General features: G+C 41.8%; 1 protein-coding gene and 1 long non-coding RNA gene across 4 annotated transcripts in view; one reads left to right on the top strand and one right to left on the bottom strand.

Moving 5' to 3' along the window:
* The window catches only part of LOC132250822 (uncharacterized), a 38,989-nt gene extending 37,579 nt beyond the window's left edge, over positions 1–1,410 (bottom strand). For both annotated transcript variants that reach the window (XR_009462463.1, XR_009462464.1), the window contains exon 1: positions 1,149–1,410. This is a non-coding gene — a long non-coding RNA (uncharacterized LOC132250822). The remainder of the gene's footprint in view (positions 1–1,148) is intronic.
* ATP6V1G3 (ATPase H+ transporting V1 subunit G3) lies at positions 178–25,012 on the top strand. 2 transcript variants are annotated; one of them, XM_019491206.2, is made up of 4 exons: positions 272–356; positions 13,280–13,482; positions 16,543–16,643; positions 24,067–25,012. In XM_019491206.2, the coding sequence occupies exons 2-4, from the start codon at positions 13,338–13,340 to the stop codon at positions 24,253–24,255; spliced, it is 435 nt and encodes a 144-aa protein (XP_019346751.1). In that variant the 5' UTR covers positions 272–356; positions 13,280–13,337; the 3' UTR covers positions 24,256–25,012. The 2 variants fall into 2 exon arrangements, with proteins under 2 accessions (XP_006262639.2, XP_019346751.1); XM_006262577.4 differs by lacking the exon at positions 13,280–13,482 and having other exon boundaries at positions 178–356.
* Positions 25,013–27,914: the final 2,902 nt, after the last annotated feature.

Below are 27,914 nucleotides of genomic sequence, written 5' to 3'. Positions count from 1 at the left end.
ATTCCCATATTTTCAGTTTAATCCTGGGTAAACTTGTGTTACCCAGAGAAGGAGAGAGTGTCTCTAAAGCAAATTGTGGTTTTCCTGATTAGGCCCTTTGTTTTTTCTTGCACTGCAGCAATCTGGCTAAGACCAGGCTGACTTGGTGCAATCTAGATGGGTACTATAACACATGTTGACACAACAAAATGCCCAGGGAAGAGATTATTTGATAGTATAAAACTCCTTTGAATTCTTAGTTGTTACAAAGACAAGCCAGACCCAAGGAATCAGCATGACCAGCCAGTCTCAGGGAATCCAGCAGCTTTTACAAGCAGAAAAACGTGCCAAAGACAAAGTAGAAGAAGCCAAAAAGAGTAAGTATTTGGTCTGGGTTTATTGTATTGTGCTATGGAATGCTCATTAGAAATACAGTAGCTTGGTAAAATATCAGTATTATTTCATCTGTACACAGGATCATGAATTTCCTGCTGCTTCTACTCATTCCTGCTTGCCAGCTCACTCTCACCACTTAGATTACTACTAGTATCACCTGTTTGTTTAGCTCATTTAGCTTTATCCTAACTTTATTTAGCTGTCACGAGCTGGCCAGGCCTATAAGTGGTTTTGTTCTGATAGAAAATTGGGAGACTGTATTAGGAGTATTGGCAACTCTTAAGAACTCAAAAGTCATCATGAGTCAGACACCCCCAAATTCATAAGATATAAAAGTAAGAAAAGTTGGGCCCTTGTCACTGGTTTTCTGTCAAATATGTTGCAATCACAGAACATATTTTTATTCTTTTAATCAAGTTTAAATAGTCACATAATAAATAATATAACTCCTGGAGTTGGATCTTTAAAAAAAAAAAAAAAAAAAAGTAAACTATATATCACCACCAGTCACAAGAAAAACCATGAGAATTCACAACACTGTGAGGGTTTACCCCAATAATCAATGTAAGGCATGCAGTCAGCAAGAATACACTTAAAATCATGTTGCTAAACACTCAACTCAAGAAAAAAAAATAGCAAACAAAAAGCTGACATTCTTTTAAGCATATTATGTGTCTGGGTATATAAATATATGAGGATATTACATTTAAAAGCTTAATTTATCAAAGGCAAGCATGGACAAAAGGAGTAATGAAAAAAAAGGTAATACGTACAAGAATAGCAAACTGTACTTGCAGCTGCAAATGAACATCCTTAGTATTTAAATAAAACAAATTATCATGTCCCTGCAATCTCTCCATGCATATTCTTCCTCATTTTATGTATGGCACTCTCTGTGATCTCAATAGAAGAACATGTAGAATGCACTCCCACTACGAAGTACTTATTCATCAATTGTTGACCTGCCTCAGCTTCACAGGGGGGATTACAGGTGATCTTTCACAGATTCTGAACATGGTTTAGAATACTGTACCTTTAAATTTTATGTTACTTGACTGACCTGCAACTGAAAAATATTAGGAATCAGAGAAGAAAGCCAATCAAAAAAGAGGAAAGAAATGCTGGTATGCAAAGAATGTTGCAAAGTAAAGTTGCTGAGGGACTTAATCAGACCTATATAGTGTGTAAGTGTTCTAGAAGGAAATATACTACACGGAAATATAGCCTGTGTTTCAAGTAGAAATGTAGACTTCAGTGTTGTGTCAATTAAGAGACCAGTCCTGTAGCCCTAGTACACAAAACAGTACTGCTATTAATGCAGTCATATATTGTTTATGTGACACTAACAGTTCACAATGTGCTTTAAAGACCAGTCATATGGCAGGGTCTGCTCTGAACAGTTAACAATCTAAATCTAGATTATGCTCCAGATACATGCATGCAGTGCCACTAATTCATATATCACGCATATGACATATATATGTATATTCACCAGTTCACACACAAACCACCCACCTACACATACACACAGGTGAGTTCCTAACTCGGATGGTATGGTATGTATGCGTGTGTTTGGGGTACTTGCAATACCTGGGGGAAGATTAAGGTTAAGGTGAGAGAGAAAGTGTAAGGAGTAAAAGTTGCCGGAACCAGGATTAGAACCGGTAGACTACAGAGAAGCTGGTTGAGGAACTGAAGCTTGGGGTTACTTAAGGTCAAGTGGCCCCAGGGTTACTCAAGGTCACTGGTGCAAGGGGAAGAAGCCTGGTGGCAAGGAGGAGACAACCAGGAAAGAGAGAGAGGCAGAAACCTGGGAGCTTGGGGCTGGAAACTGAGGCTGAAAGCTGGGAGCTTGGGGCAGATCAGTGGTGGTAAGGAGGAAACAGTCAGAAAACAGACAAAAACCCAACTTGGGGTTTCAAAATAACAGGTTTATTAACCAGACAACACACTACACAGCCCCATGCCTACACACACACACACAGGCATTCACAATGGTAGCAGGAGAAAGACTCAGTGGAAGGGTTGGAGTCCAGGTAGAGAAGAGAAACAGAGTCCAAGTCCTTTGCTTTGGGCAGGAAGGTGGGTGATAGCTACCTATCCTGGGCTATGAGTTCATCCTTGATGGCCAGCCAGGGTCTTCCACAGCAAAGTGTTGTCCAGAGTGGGGTCACCAGCAGGGCATCTGGGTGGATAGGTGGTGTGACATGGTGCTGGTCCAGATGGAGAAGGTGCCCCAAGGAGTCAGTCTTCACTACCCCTTTTTATGGGGCAGACTACCCTCCTATGGGAAGGGCTTGTCCAGGCAATGTCAGTTCTGTTCCAGAGGGTTCCAGGTGTTGTTACTGAGCAGGTGAACCCTTCGCACAATGGTGGGTTGCCTCATCTTTTGTTTCTTGAATGCTGAGAGTGGTTCCAAGGGCTGGGTCATTGGTTCAGGTATTGGTTTTGATGGTTTGGTCATTCAGAGGGAGCTATTTTTAGACCTACTGCCATTGTCTCTCAAGTACCCTCATTCATCCCCATTCATTCAGGAACCAAGATACATAGGAGGGGTAGGTATGAGTCATAGGTTACAACATACTTACACAACAGGGCATGGGGACAAGATGGGAACAAGATGGGGACCTGACACAAAATGGATACTTGACATCGTTCATGCCAACCCACACTGAAGGCCTAAATCATACAATATTTAGGCTTTCAGTGTGGATAATGGCAATAGATCTAGAAATAGCTCCCTCTGAATGACCGAACTATTAAAAACCAACACCTGAACCAATGACCCAGCCCTTGGAACCACCCTCAGCATTCAAGAAACAAAAGATGAGGCAACCCACCATTATGCCAGGGCATTACATGCTCAGTAACAACACCTGGAACCCTCTGGAACAGGACAGACAGAAGCTGAACCCCAAGCTTCAGTTCCTCATAGGCAATGGAAGCAGGGAGCAGACACCAAGGAGGAATATATCTCCCTGGTGCGCTATTGCAGGGAATCAGTTAGACAGGTCAAGGCAGAGCTTGAGCTCAGGCTGGCTTCAACAATCAAGGACAATAAAAAGTCCTTCAAGTATATAGCAGGCAAAAGGGAAGCTCAGAGCAACATAGGGCCCCTGCAGGACAAATCAGGACAGTTGGTGGTTGATGCGGGGAAAAAAGCAAAGCTGTTCAATGAGTTCTTCGCTTCAGTATTTCTATGTACCAACCAAGCCAATTCCCCCACCTCGATCATTGACATATGTCCACAAGGCACCAGTCTGCCTAAGTTTAGTTCTGAAATAGTTAAGGAGCTCCTGGAGGAGCTGGATGGGTACAAGTCAGCAGGCCCGGATGACCTCCATACACAGCTGCTGAAAGAATTGACCAGTGTCATAGCTGAGCTGCTGGCATAGCTGTTCGACCACTCATGGTGCTCCGGCCAGGTCCCTGAGGACAGGAGAAGGGCCAATGTGGTGCCCTTTTTCAAGAAAGGGAGAAGGGATGAGCTGGGTAACTTTAGACCAGTCAGTCTTACCTCTATTCCTGGGAAAATGCTAGAGAAAATAATCAAAGAACACATTTGTGCAAGCCCAGCAGGGGAAACGATGCTGAGGGGAAACCAGCATGGGTTTGTCACAGGTAGATCCTGCCTGACAAACCTGGTAGCCTTCTGTGACCAGGTCACGCAACACTGCCTGGACAAGGGAGCTGAGGCTGATGTCATCTTCCTGGACTTTAGGAAGGCCTTCGACACAGTTTCGCACCCTATCCTCATTGGGAAGCTAGCAGACTGTGGAGTGGACACCTACACGGTCAGGTGAGTGGCCAACTGGCTTAGGGACTGCACTCAGAGAGTGGTGGTGGATGGATCCTTCTCGGAATGGAGGGAGGTGGGCAGTGGGGTCCTGCAGGGTTCAGTCCTCAGACCGATATTATTTAATATCTTCATCAGCGATTTGGATGAGGGCGTGGAGAGCACCCTCTCCAAGTTCGCTGATGATACCAAGTTATGGGGCAAAGTTAGTACACCAGAGGGCAGGGAGCAGATTCAGGCCAACCTGGACAGGTTGGATCAATGGGCAGAGAGAAATAGGATGTAATAAAGAGAAATGTAAGGTACTCCACCTGGGAAGGAGGAATCCCCAGCATACCTATAGGTTTGGGGAGTGTCCTTCTCAGCAGCTCGGAGGCAGAGAGGGGTCTTGGAGTCATAATTGACTCCAAAATGAACATGAGCCGGCAGTGTTACAAGGCCGTCAACAAGGCCAATCGCACCTTGTTGTACATTAGCAGGTGCATGACTAATAGAACAAAAGAGGTGATGCTCCCCCTCTATGCGGCACTGGTCAGGCCACAGTTGGAGTACTGTGTCCAGTTTTGGGCGCCGCACTTCAAGAGGGATGCGGGAAATCTCGAGAGGGTCCAGAGGAGGGCCACTCGCATGATTAGTGTCCTTCGTGATAGACCCTACGGGGGGAGGTTGAGAAAGCTAAATCTCTTCAGCCTTCACAAGAGATGGCTGAGGGGAGATCTTGTGGCCACCTATAAATTTATTAGAGGAGGTCAACAGGGAATAGGGGAAGCGCTGTTTACTAAGGCACCCCAGGCAGTGACTAGGAATAACGGGTGTAAAACTAGTTGAGAGTGGATTTAGGTTAGATATTAGGAAGAAATTTTTCACAGTAAGGGTGGCCAGGATCTGGAATGGGCTTCCAGGAGAGGTGGTGCTATCACCTACCTTGGAGGTCTTCAAGAGGAGGCTAGATAGTCACTTGGCTGGGGTCCTCTGACCTCGGTCCTCTTTCCTGCCAGGGGCAGGGGGTTGGACACGATGATCCATTGTGGTCCCTTCTATGAATCTATGTTAATATGAAACAATAAAAATCAATGCACAAATTATAGGAATACAATATAATACAGTATAAATACAATATAAAACAGTAAAAATCAATACAATGTAACAGAACGCTATCTACAATATATAAAAAGGAGCCTATTGTTGGAGATAATCAACAGGTATCTGGTAATGTCTTTCCATTCCTTCCTTGGAAAAAAAGTTGTTTAAGAAGAGCTTGAACTAATGAGCGAGGCTCTGTTTTCTGATGGGGTGCTAAATGCTGATAACAGAGCTGATAAATGCTCTGTTATCAATAGCCGGGGGGGGGGGGGGGAGGAACCCCTCCCTAATTACAGCATCCTGCTGGGCCTCAGCACGGTGGAAGGGAAGGAAGGGCTGCTTTAGCGCCCCTGGCTTCTAACCTAAGCCACTGCAGGCATATGCCTGCATTTCTTCAGTCCAGAGGGAATGTCTTTATATTTACAAACTGGTTCAGCCTACCCAGGTTAGACTAACCTGCAAAGATTGAATCAATTCAGGCTCAACCTTTTTGAATTTCTGTCCCTAACCTAGAAGTTCAGAGAACATAAACCACTTTCAAAATGGCCAAAACTGGTTTGAGATAAACCCAGATGGATGCAATATCTGACTTAACTGATTTAGGTTAAATCGGTTTACTGATCTTCTGTCCCAGATCCCCTCCAGATTCTAATTAACTGTCCCTGGATACTGTGCACCTTCCTTGCAAACCCTTCCCCTTCCCTCCCCACCCCCCAAGTGGACAGACATTCACTTTTGATTCTAGAAATGCAGGCATGGCTATGGTGGCCCAGGCCAGAAGTGGGGGGTGGGAAAATAGAGCATGCCCTTCCTGCTTGGCTGGAGCAAGCAGCTTGGGCCAAGGCTAGCCTGCCTACCTCCTACTTCTAGCCTGGGCCATGGTAGGCATGTGGCTGCATTTCCAGAACCAAAAGTGAATGTCTGTTCACTTGTTTATTGGTTCAATCTACTAGCTTAGACTAACCTGTGAAGACTGAATCAATTCAGCCTCCAGCTTTTTGATTGTCTGTACTTAGCCCAGGTGGGCAAAATCCAATTCATAGGCCATAGGTTGCCAACCCTTTCTATACTCAAAGGCACATTTTTGCCAATATAACTGCATCTGCTCTAGAGTTTGTGCTGATATAATAATGTTGTAAAACAGAGCCCTAACTAACACTATTATGCAAGCAAAATGTTCTAGTGTAGACTTGAACTAAAACATTTTAATAACTAATTATGCCCATGTAAGATGAGTTGTCTCACTAAAACTAAACCCTCATTATTAAAAAGGTTCAACTTTCTAATGAAGTCATAAATGTTTCATAGTGCCAAATACTGTTGTTAACTACACGCACCTAAATCCAGAATAAATTTCAGCATCTTCCCTTCCAGAGCCACTCTGAATTGAGATCAATATATATTACTGCAGAATTTAGCAACGGGTTGGACATAAAATAAAATGTACACTAGACCTCAGAAATAATTCCAAGGTACAGTCATCTAACAATTACTAACCTATTAGGCAATAACTAGAGCAGATAGGTAACCTATGCGTGTAGAAATTTGCAAAGCAAGTCAAGCCTGTTCCATCTCATTTCAGAAAACATCAACTCTAAACCAATTTGTACCAGTTAACATCAGCAGATTCTGCTCAGAGATTGACAATCAACAGGTCTCAGTTTCAAAGGAAAACAGTGAACTTGCCCTGCCTGTACTAGTGCAGTTCCTCCCAAGTTAAACTGTAAATATGACCTATGCTATCATTGCTAAACAGCCACTGAGATACTCATAGCAGTGAGCTTGTTCTTTACTGACTGCTCTATCTACATTGCTTACAAAAGAAGGAAGGGAAAAGGTAGTTCCCTCAAATGATGTTACCAGAAAAAAATCTTTTTAGCTGAAACATGATTTTCAAGAATATCCTAGGGCAAAAAAAAAAAAAAAAGAGAGGAAAGTTCTATCAGTAGACATCCACATCACCAGAACAGCTTAGAGCCTGATCATACTTTATTTGCACACAGTGTTCGATCTAAGGAGACAATAGACTACATCAGTGACACTCAGTCCTCATTGGCTCAGGAGCCACAGAAGCAGTCAGCGTTAACCAAGGTCAAAACAGTACGTATGCCCCAAAGTGAAAAGGGACAAATACACTATTTCAAAACAAAACAAAAATTTAGTATATTAGTAAGCATTGATTGCGATATCTGTTATTGCAGAAAATCCCTCTCTCATAAAGTTAAAAAACAATAAATCCTTGATAACATTTTCTATGAAGAGCTGCAGGGGATATGTTGACAAAACATTCCTGGCTTCAGCTCTGTGATCTGAGTATCACTGTGCTAAATCTTGGCTGATATAAATGAAAGTGCTAAGGATCTTGCTCAAAGTATTTTGGAATAGGCTGTCCAAGAGATGCACTGGAACCCAGAGCATCAAAATAATTGAACTCTTTATTAACAGATGCATGTTGTGCATGTTATACTTACTTGGGTGAGGAAGGATACTTGCCTGGAACTTTTTTCTGAAAAACTACTAGACCCCATAAAGCAGTTGGGACTATATATTATAAACAAGCTGCACATTGAAGTAAGTCACTATAAGCTGTACAGAAAGGATAGAGTGAGGAGGGGGGGGGGGGTTGTGCTCTATGTCAAGGACCATTATACATCAACCCTTATCAAAATAGAATCGGAGGAGGAGAAAGTAGAAGGATTGTGGGTTAGGATACATGGAGGTCAAGGGAAAAGGGATTTGGTGCTAGGGGTCTGCTATAGACCCCCACACCAAGGGGAAGAACTAGATTTGGAACTCCTGAGGCAGCTCTGGGAGACCATAAAGACTAGGGAAGCGGTACTCATGGGGGACCTAAACTACCCTGACATCTGCTGGGAGATGCAGACAGAAAATTCCCACCATTCATGCAGGTTCCTATCCTATGTACAGGACCTCCGCCTGACGCAGGAGGTATATGGTCCCACTAGGGGGAATGCCTTACTGGACCTGGTATTGGCAACGGGGGATGACATGGTCATCAGATCAGCGGTCACCTGGGGGACAGTGACCACCAAATAACAGAATTCACCATAAGGCATAGAGTGGGAAAGGTAACTAGTAGGGTGGAAGTGCTAGACTTGAGGAAGGCTGACTTCAGAGAGCTCAGGCATTTTGTCAACGACGCACTGCAGAGTAAGAGATTTGGCAAGATGGGAGCCCAGGAAGGGTGGCTGTGCCTTAAGCAAGCGATCCTTCGGGCACAGAGGGAGACAATCCTGATGCAGGGGAAAGGGGCCAAGATGCTTCCTTGGCTGACCAGAGAAATCCAGAGCAACCTACGGGCAAAAAGGGGGGCATATAAGCAGTGGAAACAGGGAGAGATTACTAAATAGAAGTATACCTCCTCAGCTCACAGTTGTAGGGAGGCAGTTAGAAAGGCCAAAGCTACCATGGAGCTGAGGATGGCATCAAAAGTTAAGGATAACAAAAAATTGTTTTTTCAGATATATAGGGAGTAAAAGGCAGGCCCAGGGCGGTATAGGACCACTACTGAATGGGCAAAAGCAATTGGTGACAGACAGGGGGGGACAAGGCCAAACTCCTCAATGAGTTCTTTGCCTCAGTGTTCCTAAACGAGGGGCAAGACAAGTCTCACAATGGGATTGTAGAGAGGCAACAGCAGGGGTCCAGACTACCAAGCGTTGACCCTGAGATGTTGCAGAGTCACTTGAAAGGACTGGATGCGTTTAAGTCGGCAAGCCTGGATGAGCTCCATCCGAGGTTACTGAAGGCACTGGCTGATGTCATTGCGCAGCCACTGGCAAGAATATTTGAGCACTCGTGGCACACGGGCCAGGTCCCCGAGGACTGGAAAAGGGCCAATGTGGTCCCTATTTTCAAGAAGGGAAGGAAGGAGGATCCAGGCAACTATAGGTCAGTCAGTCTCACCTGCATCCTAGGCAAAGTCTTTGAAAAGATTATTAAGACTCATGTATGTGAGAGCCTAGCAGAAAAAATTATGCTGAAGGGAAACCAGCACAGGTTCATAGCAGGTAGATCATGCCTGACTAATCTAGTCTCTTTTTATGACCAGGTTACAAACACCTGGATACAGAAGTAGGGGTAGACATCATTTACTTAGACTTCAAGAAGGCCTTTGATACGGTATCCCACCCCATACTGGTGAACAAATTAAGAGGCTGTGACTTGGATGATTACACAGTCTGGTGGGTGGCAAATTGGCTAAAGGGTCATACTCAGAGAGTGGTGGTGGATTAGTCAGTATCGACCTGGAAGGACATGGGCAGTGGGGTCCCACAGGGCTCGGTCCTTGGGCCGATACTCTTCAATGTCTTCATCAGTGACTTGGACAAGAGAGTGAAGTGTACTCTGTCCAAGTTTGCGGATGATACAAACTGTGGGGAGAAGCGGACACACCAGAGGGCAGGGAACAACTACATGCAGACCTGGACAGGTTGGACAAATGGGCAGAAAACAATAGAATGCAATTTAACAAGGAGAAATGCAAAGTGCTGCACTGAGGAAGGAAAAATGTCCAGCACACCTATTGCCTAGGAAATGACCTGCTCAGTATCACGGAAGCGGAAAGGGATCTCGGAGTCCTAGTGGACTCCAAGATGAACATGAGTCATCAGTGTAACAAAGTCATCAACAAAGCTAACTGCACTTTATCGTGCATCAGCAGATGCGTGACAAATAGATCCAAGGAGGTCAAACTGCAGTTGGAGTACTGCATCCAGTTCTGGGTGCCACACTTCAAGAGGGATGTGGATAACCTGGAGAGGGTCCAGAGAAAGGCCACTCATATGGTTAAGGGCTTGCAGGCCAAGCCCTATGAGGAAAGACTAGGGCAGCTGGACCTCTTCAGCCTCCACAAGAGAAGATTGAGAGGTGACCTTGTGGCTGCCTATACATTCATTATGGGGGCGCAGAAGGGAATTGGTGAGGCTCTACTCACCAAGGCGCCCCTGGAGGGTCACAAGAAATAATGGCCACAAGCTAGCAGAGAGCAGATTTAGATTGGACATTAGGAAGAACTTCTTCACAGTTAGAGTGGCCGAGGTCTGGAACGGGCTCCCAAGGGAGGTGGTGCTCTCCCCTACCCTGGGGGTCTTCAAGAGGCGGTTAGAGGGGCATCTAGCTGGAGTCATCTGAACCCAGCACTCTTTTCTGCCTATGCAGGTGGTCGGACTAGATCATCTATTGAGGTCCCTTCCGACCCTAACATCTATGAATCTATATACTGTTTTCATAGATCATGGTCAATGCACTTTAGTCCTGGCTTGCAATACTCCTCTTAGCTCATTGGTAGGTTTCAGAGATTTCACCTGTGCCTAACAGACTATGTAAGGGCTGTGTGATGGAGATAAATACATTAATATCTTCTAGATCCTTAGAACCCAGACTCAGACAAACAAACTTTGATCCTAGACCTCTTTTTCATGCTATATCTACTTGCTTCCATTATTTAAAAATAAAATTAATCTCAGAAATAAGAATGCATTGTCTGAAAGGTATGTCAGTCCCTCCAAGTTTCTGTCATGCACAACAAGATAAAAAATTAACACTAAACACAGCTCTTGTTGTGCATGACAGAAACTTGGAGGGACTAACATACCTGTTCAGACAATGCATGTTTTTAACACCCAAACTTACACGTTTAGCTTTTTCCTAGTTAACAGATGGCATATGTTTTATGTAGCAAAAAAGCTGTATAATTTGACCAGTGGTCAAAATATTAAATTTTTATGGAGTGCAACATATCCTCCTCAGAAAGAATACAATAAAATCTGCATTGTAAACTGTTTAACATGCGCTTAAGGACAAATAAGGTAATCCTATTTAAAACAGGGGTTGTTTGTGTTTTTGGCAAATCACTATTATTACTGGTTTATCATTCACATACAGAAACTTAGCCGACAATCCTAAATTTGTTTTTGAACATTCAAAGCATGTTTTAACAGAGCATTCTAATTTAAAATACAATATAGATATAAATTTGTGATCAGATTAAACATTTTCAGAAGTGTCTGATTTACCTTGATTTTCTATTTAATTTGAAAACAATATCTGACAAAGCAACAGTATTCTTTAAAAAAAAAATAAAAAAATCACACCAGTGCTTTACTTATAACTAAGCTAACGCATTACCATGAAAAAATTATGGCAATGAGAAAACATTTTTTCCCTGACACTGAAAATGCTTTCCTGCTGTTTCAATAAAATAAAAACTTATATAAGGGGATAACCAAGATGTATCAACGTGAGCCACGTAGCGTGGGAACCACACAGGGATCTAAGAAAGTACCCTGCACACCTGTTGTTGTGTAACAGGTGTTGAGGGTTGTAAAACTTTCCTCTTGGAATAATTACACCTGTAAACTACTGGTATATTTTTCCCCTTCCTGAAATAAATAGATCAAACCTCACTCTGCCTCACTGGCCTCCATATAGTTTCTAACCTCCTCATCAGAGTGGTCTTAGATAAATTTTCATTCCATGCTTCCAGCAAAGACAGGGGCCGATCGATGGACCTCAGTGGAGCTAAATGGATATACACCAGCTAAGGAAGACCCATATAACACAATTCAGAATAAGCCAGGCCTCGTTGTGCAGACACAGTAATAGACAAGAGGTTTAAAAAATTACCTTTGGGTTGCTTCTAGTAAAATAGCAGGTTTAGATCTAGTTTCTGTTCACCATAATCAGGTGCAGCATATATCACATATGCTGGCAATCATGGATTCTGGCCACAGTGCTCTTGCCCTACCATTTATTGCATTTAATTAAATAGGAAACACTAGGCTATCAGTTTGCAAATAGCAAAGCATCATGGACAAATTAAATGGCTGCCATTTTCATATCCAGTGCATGACACTCTACAGAGTGGTTTTTTTACACACGTTAACTGCTACAACATCCAGTAGATCAGAGGTTTAGGCAGCCTCTATATGTGATATGTGACATACTGGGGAGGGGACAGGTATCACAGTGGCAGATAGGGCAGGGAGCAGACAGTAAAGCATTAGATCACACAGAGAGCACAGGAAAGGAAGCAGAAAGCCAAGCAGAAGATCAGGTAAGGGTAAGGGACCAGAGTGACACTTAGGGAGTGTGCAGAGCTAATTTGTGGCACATGCCAAAAAAGGTTGGGCCCCACTACCATGGACAGTATTGTTTTTTTGCTTCATCTGTTTTAGCTGAAGACAGAAAAACCAAATCTTGCCACTTCTCTTAGTCTATTTTATGTATTGTATGACTAAGTACAAGCCTGAGGCTGAATCGTTTCAGTCTTCATAGGTTAATCTAAGTTGCATAGACTGAGTCAATTAGCAAGTGAACAGACATTCACTTTTTATTTTGGAAATGCAGGCAAACACCTGCATTGTCCCATGCAAGAAGCTGGGGGGTAGTAAAGCATGCCTCCCTGCTCACCTGGAGCAAACAGCTTAGGCCAAGACTAACCTGCCCACCCTGCAAATGCGGGGGAGTGGCAGGGGAGGTACAAATCCAGGTTGATCTTAGCCTGGTTTTTTTTGAAAGCAGCTTATGTACACTGAACTTCTGTTGTGTTACAGATTTGAACCAGTTTTCAATCACTTATACTGGTTTGTGTGTCATTTCTGTCCCTAGCCTATATGTTTGTATTGATTTATTTAGTGACAACATTTTTCATACATTTATTTTGGATGGGTCTAGCTCAAATATAAAAATGAAATCCCCTAGACTTAAGGGAGTTTACTTCATTATCCAGCTGAAACCCAGATCCTCATCCAGTTTTTTGACTGGTATAATCTGGCAGAGCTCCATCTAAATCAGTTGTAGCTCTCTTGATTTACATCCAATAAGAATCTGGCACATTGATTTCATTCTTAAAGAATCTCTGCTGAAAAGGTTGAACTTGAAACCCAAAATCAACGCGTCCAAATTTACTGGGTAGGATTTGAAAATGCTGACACAACTCTAACTTCTGTTGCTCAGGCTGGTGTCAAGCCTTTACACGAATGCATCGTTTTTCACTTACAGCTTCTGGAAATATGAACCAGTGACAGACCACTTGCACAGTGAGGTAGAATCATAGAAAATGAGGACTGGAAGGAACCTCAGGAGGCCACCTAGTCCAATTCCCTGCTCAAAGCAGGACATCTTCAACTATATCATCCCAGCCAAGGCTTTATCTAGTTGGGTCGTAAAAACTTCCAATGACGGAGATTCCACAACCTTTCTGGGTAACCTCTTCTGGTGTTTTACTACCCTCCTAGTGAGACAGTTTTTCCTAATATCTAACCTAAACTTCTCTTGCTGCCACTTGAGATCATTGTTCCTTGTTCTGTCATCTGCCACCACTGAGAATAGTCTAGTTCCATTCTCTTTGGTACCACCCTTCAACTACCTTCAGGTAGTTCCCTCAGCCTCTCTTCAGAAGTCATGTCCCCTATCCCCCTAACCAGTTTGTTACCTTCCACTGGATTCTCTCCAATTTGTTCACATCCTTTCTGTAGTGGGGGGCCCAAAACTGGACAAAGTACTCCAGATGTGGCGGCACCAGTGTTGAATAGAGAGGAATAATCACTTCCCTTGATCTGATGGCAATGCTCCTACCAATGCAGCCTAGTATGTCATTAGCCGTCCTTGCAACAATGTCACACTGCTGGTTCATAATTCAATAAATATAATCGAATTCAGTAAAGATACATTTTAAGAAAGGATTTGTATTTTGGTTTGAAACAGGGAAAACATTTTTAAATGGTCTGCCTGCAATTCTATACACATTGCCAATGATCTTTGATGACACGTGGACTCTGAGAGATATAATTAAGTATCCAAGAAAGCATTCTAGGAAATAAAAATATACAGTAAATCCACAAGGTTGCACAACAGTTCCTGCTGTAGAAAGGCTTTAATATAATCACACCTGATCCCTCCATGAATTCCACAATAAGCATACTCCAGTGGGTCAAGTGGCCTATAAATCAGAATAAGATGCTAAAAGGAATTTAGTGTCTCTGTTACTAAATCTACTCCCAGAAATGAAGGTCCTGACTTGGGACTGGCCTGCCCATTGAACTGATAATTTACCACTGAATCAGTCATTTTTGCCAAAGATTTTCTTGAATCACAGATCTAGTCAAAGCACTGTTTTTTCCAAGCTTCAGTTTCACTGTTGTGCCATGCCCAGGGGACTTACATTGCTATATGTCACATCTGATATGCTTTCACATGTGCAGTATAACTGAAACCAATCCAATTTAGTGCACCAAGAAAAAAAAAAGAAATGAACAATTGCCTCAAGTCTGTTGTTCAAATCAAATCATGTACCAAATATAGATAGTTAGGACCTAATTCCTTTCACTCTTCTACCAGTTTAAGTCTATTAATTTAACAGATTTACTTCTCATTTGTACAGGTACAACAGACATCAGAATCAGCAACTGTGGCTCTAGCAGGCTTTTTCTGAGAAATAGTACTTGAGGCTACATGAAGACAAATTTCTGTATGCTAGACTCAAAACATAGCACATCCTTCAGCAGAAAAACAGAATAATGAAGAAGTGGAATTTCTTGCTTGCTTGCTTTCCTCTTTAAAGTACATAAAGAAAGTCTCAAGTATTTAGGATTTGGAGTGGATGGGTTGCATTTTGAGGGGGGGGGGGGCACTTGGTTTTGAGGAATACCAAAACTGTCAACACTCATCTTTCTGATTTTGTTAGAGACCCTTGCTGGGGACTTCGGAAAAGGTACACTTTTCGTTCCAACACATTCATCAAAGGCATGCATGTGCACATTTTAACAAAAATGTCTTTTTTCCAAAGTATTCATAAACAATTGAAGTCAAGTAGGTGTTAATAAAAACAAGCCAAAAAAAATTTAAACAGTCACACTAAAGAATCCTCTTTTCAGTTGCCAGCTTCCAATATCTTAGCTCTAGTAATACTGTCATCTCATTAATTAATCAACATCATAGATTTTCCTGGACTAATAAGATCCAGTATAAAAAACAAAACCTTTGTGAGGCTCTGTGGGATTTCACCAACGTCCTATAAAACAAATAGGTACATAAGCATCACAATTCAGCAATTACAAGTTCAGCATTTGTTTCACATGACAACAACGTAAGCGCTGTGTTTCTACATTTCTTTCCCTCTCTTTTTAAATGTATTTTTGCCAAACCTGGGAGATACTGTAGATAGTATCAACTGCTTCAAAGACTTACACATAAATAAGACTACTTGCAGCTTGCATAAGTCAAAGTGAAATTCATAATATGTAAAGTTAAGCATGTGCATAAGATTTTTCAGTATGAGGGCTTTTCTTTTTGTTACAGCTTAAAGGTCACTTAACAGAATAACTTTTGTATTAAAAAAAAAATCCTGGTCTTACAATTTTTTTTCACGTTTACCACACATTAGTGCACAATACCTGCTTTGATAGTCTTTCTTTCTTAATCACCCATCTCTGCATTTGACCAAAAAAAAAAGTAATGGAGACAATAAAATATAGATGTTGCAGTTCAGTTCGCTAAGGGTTAGGCATATCTTTGTGTAGTACCCTGGACATCTGCCAGAGTTAAATAAAATCCAGTTGGTGTGGGCTGAAGTGTTCCTGGCAGCAAATCAATATAGCAAATCTTACAGAATAATGTATTTTCCAATCAGTGACAACTAAAATCTGTTATCTGGTGGCTACTACTACCAATCAAAAAAGATACTTCATTTAAACAAGGAAGTGAGATAGAAAATTGTCATACAGGTTGTGATAAAGAACTGGTTTGCTGTTCCTTCCATTCTGTTAGCAAACCTGCAAACTTTTTTGTTATTGATGTGTGCTTCTAGTTAAAGCACTAGAGACTGAGCACTTTAGTGACTTAGAAACCTAAATCTCCTTGGTTCTCATTGATCTTAATTTACTTAGGCATTGCTAAAGAACCTTTCCTAATAAAAACTTACATTAACTTCACTGGGAATCCTACACATTTTACTCATTCTCCATTGTGTAGTTATTCAGTAAAGACACAACTATCTATACTAAAAAAAAAAAAATCCTGATCTTATGATTGCTTTCATGTTTACCACACATTTGTACAAAATACCTGCTTTGATATTCTTTCTTATTGAATCACCCACCTCTGTATCTGTTATCTGCTGGCTACTACGACCAATGAAAAAAGATTTTATTTAAACGATTTTATTTAAAAGATTGTATTTAAACATGAAGCTGTGATAGAAGATGGTCATGTGTGTTGTCACAAAGAATTTCAACCTGAATTTAATATCTCTATTTTCTGTTCAGGAAAGGGAAAGAGATTGAGGCAAGCCAAAGAAGAAGCCACAGCAGAGATAGACCACTACCGGTTACAGAGAGAAAAGGAATTCAGGCACAAACAATCTAATGTAAGTAAGACGCTTATATCTATAATTAAACTAGTGGCCTGATTGAATGTCCATGGAACTCAACAACATACTGGGTTTTATTGACTGGGATATATCTCTTGCAAATTAAGTGAAGTGATTCTTCCACACTGTTCATCACTGATGAGGCCTCACCTAAAGTACTGTGTCCAGTTTTGGGCCTCACACTTCTAGAAGGATGTGGATAGGTTGGACAGTATCCAGCACTGTTACTACCAAGTAGATCTTCTGTTCCTAGATTCAAATTAGAAGTTGAAATAAATCAAATGTTGCTTTCTGTCTAATATTCAAAGTGTTGGAGTTTTTTCAAAACCGTCATTAGGCTCAAGATGAGGCCGTCACAGAGGAATTTTTATCAACTTATTTTCCAACTCCACACACAGAAACATCTTCTGATAGGTGCTTGTGTTCAAAACTCTGACTTTTTTTAAATTACATTCTCATGGTAAAAATGAATCATTGAACTGAGGTTTTATTCTCCTGAATTTTAGTGACCTTTTTTTTTTTTTTTTTTTTTTTTTTTACATTTTACTATCCTTTGGCAAGTCTCCCTACTGTTTTCATGAAGGATTGTCACAAACTGCTTGTTTTCCTTCTTGACTTTCCTTTTCATTTCTTTTTGCCTGTTTTGTACAAAATTACACCGGTCAAAAAAAGGGAAATAAAATGGTAGAAGTCATAAAGAAAGAAAAAAGCTTTACCAGCTTGTCATTTCAGCCACAATCCATATACAACATGATTTTTAAACAGATATCATAACCCCTAGGTATAGATATAAATACAAAGTCACTAATCTACACTGTCAGCTCCAAGAGATGATGTCACAGTAAGGCCAGGCAAAACTGCACATACAAGTTCAGATTTTTACTGACAAAATAAAAACAAATACCTTTAAAATGTGTTTATCTTTTCAATCAAGCAGAAAGGGGGAGCCCTTGATTTAAATCTGAACTGTCAAAAGAGAAAAAAACATGCCCTCTACATGAGGCTGAACACAATCTTCTCACCATACCCACAATTAGCACCTTGATCGTGTTTGTTGATGAACACTTTACACAAAGGGCCAAACTGAAAACTGGTTCTTCAATGACAACATGTTGTAAGCAGTCAGTACAGTTCTCCTTCACTTTCCCTGACCCCATTATGTCGGACATTTATCTATCCCAGACAAATGTCATCATTATTAACCTAAGCCTGGAGGGAAATCGAGAGGCTGGGCCAGGTCAGGGCCAGAACACTGATAACTAGTTCCACGTGCTAGGTCAATATTCATATGAAAACATTCATAATTCCACATTACTTACAGAGTCATATATAATGTTACCTTTGAGCATCTTTTAACATCCTGAATGTATTTTGTTATAGTGAGATTGGGCTTCTATTCCATGCCGACACACACCCCAAACCACACTAATAGGTCCATAATGACAGGCAGCAGCAAGAAGGGCAAAGAGTACTGAAAAGAGCTATTAGTGAGATCCATCCTGGCAATATTCAAAGTTTAAACCCAGATCAGGATCCAAAGTTTGCAGATTCAAAGTTTCCTGTCTTTATAATGGACTTAAGCCAAATAATCAAGTTCTAAAATACCTGAACTCCAGGAGCATGTGAAAACCATTCCTGAATATTTTAGCTTAGGACTTTCTGCCTTTCCTTTGGATTAACCAGCAAGGCTGACAGGGGCTCATTGGTGTGTAGGCATCTCAGTGTCTCTACATACAATGCCCAGGCATTTGCACCCTGGAGAGGGTATTGCAGTTTCACTTTACCTTTTGAGCAAGGATTATGTTCAGCAAGCCTAATTCTATCATGTCACGAGACAGGAGACAGACACATGCCTACTACTACTACTGTTAAATAATGGAACCAATGCTTTCAACAACTATATTAGAACCTCTAAGAACATTATTAAATGTCATTTAGGCATAAAAGATGGGATGTATAAGAGTATATAATTTAGCCTGTTAATGCTGACTAGAATGAATGGAGTACACAATGGTATTAATGTATAGCACCCATCTGTGGAGAGAGAAGGCTTGACTGGGATCCCACTTACACAAGATGTAAAATTAGGAAAAAGGGAAAACAGAACATAGATCAAGTACAGCATTGTGTGACATTCCGCAGATGAAGATTTTTAAACTCAGTAGTAAAAAAGAGAACATGAAGAAATTCAATTAAAATGGAATCATCCATTCTTCCTTTCCTTTTTTGTGTCCTTGTGATAGTTATGTAGTCGGGCTGTGCAAAGCTTCGGGTGCTGATTCAATCTGGAGGAGATGCAGCCCAATTCGGTGGCTGAGTCTCCAAATCTGAATTGAATTGGGACCAATAAAAAGGTCTGAATCAATTTGAAGTTCCTCAAATCTTTTCCAAAGATTTGGACAGCTTCTATGATTTGGGCAATCCCCATTGGCTGCAGCAGAGAGCTGGAGCTGGACTCAAAGCTGGTAAGTAGGGGATGGAGGAGGGGAGAGGAGACCATGGGGAGACCCCTGCCAGCCTCCCCCCATCCCTTGCCTGCTCCCCCAGCCCCCTCTATGACTGCCCCTGCCCAGCTCCCGGTGGTTTAGAAAAAGCCCCGACTCAGTGGGTGCTGCTGGGGGGGGGGGGCATCCCTGCTGCCCCCTGCTGCCCCACATTGCATGAGGGGCTCTGCACAAGCCCTGCAACCCCCCACCTTGCTCTTCCAGCCCCTCCACAGCTGCCCCACCCGACCCAGCTCCAGCCCTTTAAGGAAAAAAAAAACAAAAACCAGAAAAACTCCAGGACTCTCTGCTCCTGCAGCAGCCTTGCGGGGCTTGTGCATGCCCCCTATGCAGCACAGGGCAGTAGGGGGCAGTGGGGATTTCCCCACACCTGGCAGCACCCACTGAGTCGGCGCTGTCACAACCCAAAGTTGTGATTTTTGTTTTGTGTGTGCTTCGGCACTGCTAAATTATTTTTCCCGCTAAATTGCAGCTTCTTTGCACGGTAGAGTTTTCTGCTGCAGAAGAGAACCCCGGTGCAATGGAAAATTTCCCGCTAATTTGTAGCTTTCTTTGCATGGTGCATTTCTTTTGCATCTAAGAAATGCTCGGTGCAAAGAGTTCCCGCCATTTGTATTCAAATTCAAGCCACATTATTGGTTCACGTTAAATTATGCATACGTGGCGGCTAGCGATTGGCTTGCTAGCCGTATAAAGAGCTTGGGTGGTTTCCGCCCAAGTTGGAGAGAAATCGGAGGGAGAGAAATCGGAGTGAGAGAGAAACCTTCGCCTTGTATGAAGCTCTCTAAGTGCTGCGGATCCTCACGGACCCAACGCATTTCTTAAAAGGCAATAGAGGCCTGACCAGCCTCTGGCCTCTCCCCGTCACCGATAGATTCCTAGATGTATCCCTTCCTGCACGAGAAACAACCGAACCCACGGAGCTTCAACAACTCCGTGGGAAAGAACGAACTTGTCGTAGTCCTCTAATGAGGATTTAAGCAGAGCTGTGCCTGGAAACTGTCCAGCCTACACCACGACCACCTTTGGTGTAAATAAACAATCTTTAAATCAACCATTACACGTCCGTGACTAATTCTAGCTCACCCCCGGTCTTCTCTGACCCCGCATGCCCGGGCTGCTGGCCACAGCCCACGTGCACAAAGACGGGCCCAGACCACTCCCGGCCTGCACAGGCACTATCTTTTCCAAAGTGCCGGGAGCTGGGGCAGGCGGGGCAGCCATTGCCGGGCAGGGAAAGCAAATGGAATGGGCCTGGTCTGGATGATTCAGAGATTCAGCAGCTGAATCACTAAATCAGATTCGATCAAATTGATTCAAATCACCAAATTGAAGCGCTGTCTCTGAATCGGCCATATCCAAAGCAGATACTAGCTGCTTCGCACAGGTCTATTATGTAGCAGAATTTGTAGCTTCATTGGAATCCAACAGGATCACCCTGTAAGCACTTCTGCTAAGGCCTTGAACTTGCAACCTCTGGGCTGTCAGCCATACACCTTAGCACCTGCACAACCCTAATCATTCATTAACTTAAATGAGTATATTTTTTTTCAGTAGTGTGAATCAAAGGGTAGAGTTCCTAGTGCAAATATGACTCTGCTTAATGAAATAATACATTTCTTGAGTGTTTTTCTTGAGGCAGACTAGGGGAAGAATATATTGGCACCATAAAATTGTAGAAAATTATCTCCACGAAGACAGTTTCCCATGTAGGTAGGGATCATACAGTGGCTAGACAATCCTCAAAATTTGGCTCAAGTTAAGATATAGATGATGCTCATTAAATATAGGCCTAAAAATAATTAGTCCAAATAAAAATTTAAACAGGGGAAGATGTCCTTCTTACCTACAAACCAGGACAAAAAATAAATCCATATTATGTACCAATTCCTTATTTGATGCCAACTGCAGGTGAATGTCATTTCAAATGACTTCCTTACAAAGAAAGATCTAAATTCACTTGTATTCTTTAAAGGCTAAAATTGGGCTGAAGATGCAAGAAAAAGTAATTTGGTGACCTCCACCCTCCCATATACTGGTAATTTAACCATGGTTCAATTTTTTTTACTTCTACGCAAGAGACTCACTCAACTGAAACAATGGGGGCTTGGCTTGGCAGGACTACGGTGCACTGAAGCACAGTACCTACCCATATTATATATTGTATCTTTATCATACTGAGAAGGTGATAAAGATGTGGGTAGCTAACCTGCGTTGATTGAAAAGTCATCCAAAATTTAATATATGTCAACCACTTGGTGCTTTCTAAGACCCGAGGGAAAATCCTCCAATTTTCTGAAGCATCCTCAAAAATTCTATTAATTTTTTAATTAAATAACTTTATCACAGAGAAGTACTCAAAGGCAGCTGGGGCAGTAGTAAGGTGAAGTCACAGCATGCATCTGTTTATAACATAGCCTTGCTAAAATGTTTAACTATTCTAGAGAGAAAGGAAGATTCAATTAAATTTTAAGTAAATGTCCTGAGAATTACTGTGCCAGAAGCTGCCTGGTATTGCCTGGCCAGGCAAGAAAATTTGACATGTACAGACATTCAAAAAGCCCAAAGCAGAATCAATTTAAGTTTCATGGCTTTCGTAAGTGGCGTAGTCTGTAAGCAGCATAGCAAACAGAACATACATTTGCCCTTTGGTTGGGGGCAGGGTGGCACAAATCTTAGATTGGGTTCCACCATTTTTAAACGAATCTGTATGCTGAACTTCTGTTTTGTTATGGGTATAGACTGGTTTTGGGTGCCAAACTTCTCTGTTGTGGGTATAGACCAGTTTCTAATAACTTATACTGGTAAAAGTATAATGTCTGTAGCTGGCTTAAAATGCCTTATATGAGACCCATGGATGGTTATATATTTCTAACTCCTGAGGATATTGTCAGACAAGGTTCCTTGGGTGAATTTGATATCTTTTATTAGACCAACCTAAATGGTTGGAGAATAGTTATTAAGCAAGCTTTTGGGTTCAAAAACCCTTCGTCAGGCTAAGGAAGCTGCAGCAGTTGGTGTGTGCTCTTCCTGGATGGAATGAAAAGTAAACAAGCCAGGGGCTGGGCTGGGCTGGGCTGGGGAGTCAGTTGCCAGGCAGATTGTAATGTATCAAAAATCCAATGTCTATGTTTAGTCCCTGATCTCTAGTATCCAGGAGGTTGATGAAATGGAGCTCATAGGCTCGTCTCTGGGAAGTGTTGTGTAAATTTCCCTTGAGGATCAGGACTGAGAGATTGGAGAGAGAGTGGCCCTCCTGTGAGAAATGTGCCCCCACTGGTAATTGGGTGTTTCTATCTTTGATGGATTTCCGGTGTGCGTTCATTCTGGTGCGCAGTTGTTGTCTGGTCTCTCCTACATATCTTCCATCAGGGCATTTGGTGCATTGGATGAGGTATATCACATTCCTGGAGGTGCAGCTGTAAGATCCTGGGATGCTGATGGCTCTGTTGTGGGGTGTAGTAATAGTGGGGGTGGTGGAGATGTGGGGGCAGGTTTTGCATCTCTTGTCATGGCACGGTCTGGATCCTTTTGGTGTGTTCTGGGGTTGAGGTTGCAACCCATATAAAAGGATCCAGACCGTGTGTTCTGGGTTGAGGAAGTTTGCTTCTGGTGATGAGGTTGGTGAGGTTCGGTACTTGTCTGAACGCTAGGATGGGTGGCTCTGGGAAGATCTTTTTAAGAATAGGGTCTTTTTCTAATATGGGTTGCAACCTCAACCCCAGAACACACCAAAAGGATCCAGACCGTGCCATGACAAGAGATGCAAAACCTGCCCCCACATCTCCACCACCCCCACTATTACTACACCCCACAACAGAGCCATCAGCATCCCAGGATCTTACAGCTGCACCTCCAGGAATGTGATATACCTCATCCAATGCACCAAATGCCCTGATGGAAGATATGTAGGAGAGACCAGACAACAACTGCGCACCAGAATGAACGCACACCGGAAATCCATCAAAGATAGAAACACCCAATTACCAGTGGGGGCACATTTCTCACAGGAGGGCCACTCTCTCTCCAATCTCTCAGTCCTGATCCTCAAGGGAAATTTACACAACACTTCCCAGAGACGAGCCTATGAGCTCCATTTCATCAACCTCCTGGATACTAGAGATCAGGGACTAAACATAGACATTGGATTTTTGATACATTACAATCTGCCTGGCAACTGACTCCCCAGCCCAGCCCAGCCCAGCCCCTGGCTTGTTTACTTTTCATTCCATCCAGGAAGAGCACACACCAACTGCTGCAGCTTCCTTAGCCTGACGAAGGGTTTTTGAACCCAAAAGCTTGCTTAATAACTATTCTCCAACCATTTAGGTTGGTCTAATAAAAGATATCAAATTCACCCAAGGAACCTTGTCTGCCTATATCCTTAGACCAACACGGCTACAACTTAAACCCCTGCAACATGGAGGATATTGTCAGTAATTTATGAGCTCCTCATTTCTTTCTTTCTTTAGAAGTGTATATAACCCAATGACCACATTTAGATTACCTCAGAGAAGTTAAAGCAAGCTAATTAGTGATAGAACTACTCTATACCACTTCATGAATTAATCAATATAAGGAAAATATTCAAAAACAGAAACTCTCCTATAGTAGAATCAATTGCTATATGCTGGAGTAACATTGGAAATTGGCATTAGAGTGGGAGGCTTACAACTAACAAGTGTTCAAAAGAATTCCCATTAATCCTGTTGATTATTCACATGGTTCAATCTAAGTTAAACTATTACTCTTTGAGAGCATTCTGGAAAGTTTGCATAATGTTTCTGTTGGAACACAGATACACATTCTTAGAGGTTGCGTCAGCTACAATAAACATGGCTATGATGTAAGCCTTTATTTATTTTGCTCAGAGGTTTTCTCTTGCTAAGAAGTTCTCTCTTGTTTTGCCTTTGTAGATAATGGGCTCCCAGGGTAACCTCTCCACTAAAATCGAAGACCAAACAACCGAAAAAATCCAAGCTGTCACCAGTAACTATCACAAAGAGATGGAAAGCATGATGAAAAAACTTTTGAACATGGTATATGACATCAAACCTGAAATCCACCTGAACTACAAAGCCACTGATGTGTCCATAGCAGTGTAAGATGCATTCCTTTCCTGATAGGACAAGATGATTTTGGTTTTCTTGTTCTGTGTGTATGTGAGAGAAACACTAAGTCCAAAACATGTAGCCTTACACAGATTTTTAATATAATACAATTCTACAAGGTTTCACAAGCATTTGGTGGATTGAAATGGTTTCCTGTTGCTTACCATGCCCCCATGATTTATATAGGGGCAAGTTAACAACAGCAAAATAAGTGATTATTTGACACTGGCAGCTTTTTAGTGGGTGTCTTATTTCTTTTCTGATATAAAATGTTCTGTACCAGTTGGGGTGTTGTATGAAATCTGTTTATCCCGATGCTTAATGTATTAAAATTAATAGTTAAGTAATAATATTTCTGTTTGCTTGAAATTAAAGCACTTCTCTCTTGTTTTGGGGAAATGAAATGGATTGATTTCAGTGATTTTACAAATAACTCCAAACTTTAGACCAAATACATTTGTAATGGCATACTGAGAATCACAGCCTTCAGATCCAAGACTTCATATTTTCCAGATTCCCAATTTGTTCATCATTTTGTGTAGTTTAAATGCAAACATTAGTTATGGCTGATTTTACATATCTACCTACACAAAGAATTTTCCTCCTACTGAATTGCACCATGTACCGTAGAGATTCTCCTTTAGCCTGAAATGGATGCAATTAGTAATAATTATTTATAAAATAAATGTAGTTCTAGATGCATTATATCATGTCTCTCATTATTTTAACATAATAAAAGGCTTAGTCTTTCTGTGTGTCTATGTGTCTGTAATGCTTTTGCCCAACTACACGTGTGCCGATTGGCTGTGCGGGCCAGGAGTGGACATCGGACCAGAATCAGGGGCTGGGGGGGCAGGGTCAGACCCAAAGGGGGGGGTAGGGGGTGGAGTGAGGTCAGACCTGAACTGGGGAAGAGGGTGAAGCGGGGTCAGACCGGAACCAAGGGGGAGGGGTTGGACCCAAAGGGGAGGGAGGGGGGGTCAGACCCGAAGTGGGGGGGGAGGTGTTGGACCCAAAGTTGGGGGTGAGGTCTGACCAGAAGTGGGGGGTGGAGGGAGGAGAGGGAGCAGGATTGGACCCAAACTGGTGGGGAGGGGAGGGTGGGGCATTCTTGACAGACATTTTGCTAGTCTACTTTATACTGCACTTAAACACAGGAATTAGTATGGCTGATACCTACAATCCTTATGTCAAGCAGTTCACAAGTAGTGCCACTGAAATCAAAACATTTAGGGCCAGATCCTGTCATCCTTATGTTAGGTTAAATTCTGTTTTCCTTATTTGCCAAATAATCGTATTGATTTCCAGTAGTAAAATATTACTCAGGTTGGGCAGAGTATCAGACTTCGGCCCATTGTGACAAAAAAAATCTATAGAACATGTTGGAAACTTCCCATTGACTTTACAGGATTTGGATTAGATCCTATGCCATGAACCCAAGAGCTTGTTTTCAGTAGAAAATTTCATCCAGTTTGAACATGTACTTAAGAAATTGCAATAACTAGTAAATCAGTGGTCATTACAAATGCTTGTGTTTCATTGATATCAGCTAAACATGGGCCCTTGTTCCAGTTAGGTTTACCCAGCTGACATGATGTTAAACATGGCCTCTCTTTTTTTAAAACAACTGCAAAATGAGAGTAAACTTTTGTCTTAGCTTGTGCCACAGTATTATATAGCCTTCTCGTAAAGGCAAGTCCCGATTATTTAATTCTTTTGTCACACTCTAGATACAGCTGACCTGAAATCAGAACTGAAGCCCACTAATGTGAGAGGAAAGACTCCCATACATTTCAATGGACTTTGGATCAGGCTTCAGATGAACACTAATGAAGCGCACAGTCAGATTTCTCGTGAATCTTTTCCTCAGTAAACAACAAACACTGAACTGTACTCATAATACCATGCTAACAGGATATTGAGTAACAAGAAAAACATTCTGTGCTTGCTTGGCTCCATAGTCATGTCTATCAGGAAATATATTCTTATGTTTAAAAATTTAAAAAGGACACTGATTAACTAGTAGAATCTGAAAATGCTTTTGAACTAAAACAATTTCAAGGTCAACAGTGTAAGAGGCAGGCTCCTATAATGGCTGCAAATTAGAAGTGTAGAATAATTGATTTCAGGAAGCTTTGTAGCTTTTAAGACAAGAATCAATACAAGACCAAAAAAAATTCCAGTGATTTTAGCATAACTTTTTTCAATTGTATGTTAACTCAGGTCAGGGGCCTGCAGCATGGAGGAGAATGAACTTAAATGGTAAAACTATGTCATACGGGAAATTTTTCCTGATGTCTACCACTTGATCCAAAGCCCAGTGAGGTCAGCAGAAAAAAAAGTCCATTCATTTCAATGGGATTTGGATTAATTCCAGCAAGTAACTTTGAAGCAAGTGGAAAGTTTGGAGTTTTTTGAGGGGGGAGGAGATAAAAAGGAGGGGGAAAGGAAAAGGGACATGGATTTTTATTTTTTTAAGTTTCACCGATAGTCTGAAAAGTGAACTTTCTGTTAAAGAAACAAGCACTGAAGCTAGATGTCTGCTACACTACAACCAAGAACGTTGCTAGCAAAGTATGAGTGTATGTCACAAAACTAAATTAAAAAAAAAAACTGTGTGGGATGTGGCAACAGTTCAGATTGCATCATACATTTCCCCATGGGAGACCCATGCACCTGTTTAGCACTATCTTAAGCAAATCTACTGAAGCATACTCTGAATGTCTATCTGTAAAAGATCACAAAAGCAATAAATGTCAAGTGCAAGGTGCTAAAATAAGAGAGGAGAGTATGTGTACACGATAAGGATCAAAACATCATGTAAACTGCTTATCGTGCACAGTAAGAACAAGAGAAATGGTGAAATAGCCCAAGAAGCAAAAACACACGAGTCCAGCAGCCATTCTGAGGGAAACATCAATAGCATAGCAAAAAACCACATTCACTTCATGCCCTGCCTTCACTTCATGCCTCCTCCACCTTTGCTGTGACAAAATTTTGGGAGTTAGGAAGAGCATGCATCTAAACTGATAACCTTTAAGCCATTTTTTCACTTAATGGATGTATGATTTAGGCACTAGTTCCACATTCAGCTCAGATTTCAATATAGAACTTATGCCAATGGTTCCCTAGGCAGCTTCTCTATTCCTACTTGCACATCCTATTGCATCCATAGCCATTCAAGCTTCTCATCTGCCCCCTGGCCCTATAAGCCCATTGAACAAATTGTGTCTTTTAGTACGACAGTCAGATACTGAATCCAGAATCTCAAAAATGGTTCCATTTCCACCCACTCCAGATTAAATTGTGATATCAAATTATAATCTGGAAAGAGGAAAAATGCCTTGGAACCATGAAAGGCAAATCTAGGGAGACTACACCAAAATTAATTGTTCAAAAAAGGCCAAGTTTAAGCTTTTGATCTTCATTTTAAAACTTCCTGCAGAGCCTTGCTTCTGCTTACATTTGTGCTGTCATTTCCTCTTACTCCCACTCATGATGCATATGCTCTGCCCAAGTTTACCTTCTTCATCCAACTCCTTTCTTCATACCCTCTGCAACACAGCTTTGCTCCTTCCTCAGAGGCTCACCCTTACATCCTAGTGTACTAAATGACCACATACACTTCTTCAAAGCACCTCTTAAAATACAAT

The sequence above is a fragment of the Alligator mississippiensis genome, chromosome 5 (genome assembly GCF_030867095.1).
Source record: "Alligator mississippiensis isolate rAllMis1 chromosome 5, rAllMis1, whole genome shotgun sequence".
NCBI classification, from domain to species: Eukaryota; Metazoa; Chordata; order Crocodylia; family Alligatoridae; genus Alligator; species Alligator mississippiensis.
Note: the sequence above shows the minus strand (reverse complement) of the source record. Positions and strands in the feature narration are given on the sequence as shown.